The sequence below is a fragment of the Bison bison genome, unplaced genomic scaffold, assembly GCF_000754665.1.
Source record: "Bison bison bison isolate TAMUID 2011002044 unplaced genomic scaffold, Bison_UMD1.0 scf7180017864180, whole genome shotgun sequence".
Lineage (NCBI taxonomy): Eukaryota > Metazoa > Chordata > Mammalia > Artiodactyla > Bovidae > Bison > Bison bison.
This window is the reverse complement of record NW_011494752.1, coordinates 5,733,732-5,735,133: the sequence shown is the minus strand read 5'-3', so window position 1 is coordinate 5,735,133 and position 1,402 is coordinate 5,733,732. Positions and strand designations below refer to the sequence as shown.

Genomic DNA, 1,402 nt, shown 5'->3' with positions numbered 1-1,402 from the left:
GGCCGAGCGGACGGGCGCGGGCGGCGAGCCTCCTAGGCCGAGGCGGGAGGCGGCGGCAGCAGACACAAACTTTCTTTGCACCCCACCCCTCAAGTTGTCCGGAGCCGGGGCGGGGAGGGCGGCCGGAGGGCGCGCAGAGGTCGCGGGAGAGTTCGGGGAGGCCCGGGAGAAGTGCCCGCGGCGCGCTGGGAGGCGGACGCCGCGGCGCGGCTCCTTCCCTTCTGTCCGAAACCCCTCCGAGCGGGCTGGTGTGTCACGTTTCTCCGCGGCCGCCCTGGCGCCGCCTCTAAATAAAATCGACTTGAAAAAAAATGGAGACGGAAAAAAAAAAAAAAGGCAAAGCCACGTGGTGAAAGCCCCCACCCACCCTGCAGGGGAAGACCCCCGACGCCTCAGGGCCCTTGGGCCCTCCAACCCAGCCCAGCCCACCCCACCAAACTCCCACCCGGGGGGGGTGGGCTCTCAACTCACCCCCCGGGTAAGCTGGGTAGGAGGGGGCTGCTTTCGTGTAGCTCTACTTGCCCCCTCCCCCTTCCAAGAATCTGGCCCCTAGGGAGGCGCCCCGCCCCCCACACACACCCATCCCCCTACCCGGGCCCTAGCTGGGGGAGGGTGGTCCTGCCCAAAATCTCCCTCCTCTTACGACGTTGGGTAAAACGTGCGGTTATTTTTTATTCAAGTGGTCTGGGCTGGGGGGGAGTTTGCCCACCCTACCCCAGCTAACTGCTAGCGACTGACAGGCGGGGGACGGCCGAGAGAGACAAAGAGAACGGGGACTCTGGGGTCTTCAGGAGGGGGTCGCGCGAACCGGTGATTTCAAAAGAAAGGCGCTTTTCCCCTAGATCTTTAATAAGTGTGTGTGCGGGGCGGGGGGCGGGGGGTGGGTGGTTCTCGGCCTCCCCTACCCCAGCTCTAGGAGACTCCCTCGCCTCGGGGAGTCCGGGACTGAGGGGCCCCGAGAGCGCGGGACTGGGAAGCTGGAAAACACGGGGGATCGCAGCTGGAAACCAGGGATCCGCAGAAAATCGTGTTTCGGGATTCCCTCGGGAGAAAGGATGGCTCACACTCGGGGTTCGGCTGTTGAACTCTAACGTCTCGGGGTCCTGGGGGAAAGCGCGGCTCCGGCCCAAGATGACCCCGAGAGAGAGGGAGGGGTGGAGAGAAGGAAGAGGAGTGGTCGCACGAGCGGACCCGGGCTAACCGAAGGGGGAGGTCTCAGGGAGGGAGTGACAGGGTGGAGATCCGAAGGATCCCCTTCTCGCTCCCAGATACGGGGGCAGACAGGTGGAGTCCCCTCCACCCGTCCCTCTCGCGACAGCGACGGCAGCTTTCCCAGCTCCGGGTTCGGGTCTCGGAACTTTTCTAGGGTGCGGGATTTGGATCCTGGCTGGAAGGCGGGAGA

At 65.0% G+C, this 1,402-nt stretch overlaps 1 protein-coding gene across 1 annotated transcript in view; it reads right to left on the bottom strand.

Annotated features, from left to right (window-relative positions):
* IGF2BP1 (insulin-like growth factor 2 mRNA binding protein 1) overlaps positions 1-1,402 on the bottom strand; it is a 42,886-nt gene that overhangs the window by 40,736 nt on the left and 748 nt on the right. The window contains exons 2-4 of the mRNA XM_010843151.1: positions 1,202-1,387; positions 906-1,103; positions 4-300 (exon numbers count right to left, since the gene is read on the bottom strand). Coding sequence (XP_010841453.1) covers positions 4-300; positions 906-1,103; positions 1,202-1,387 — 681 coding nt within the window. The remainder of the gene's footprint in view (positions 1-3; positions 301-905; positions 1,104-1,201; positions 1,388-1,402) is intronic.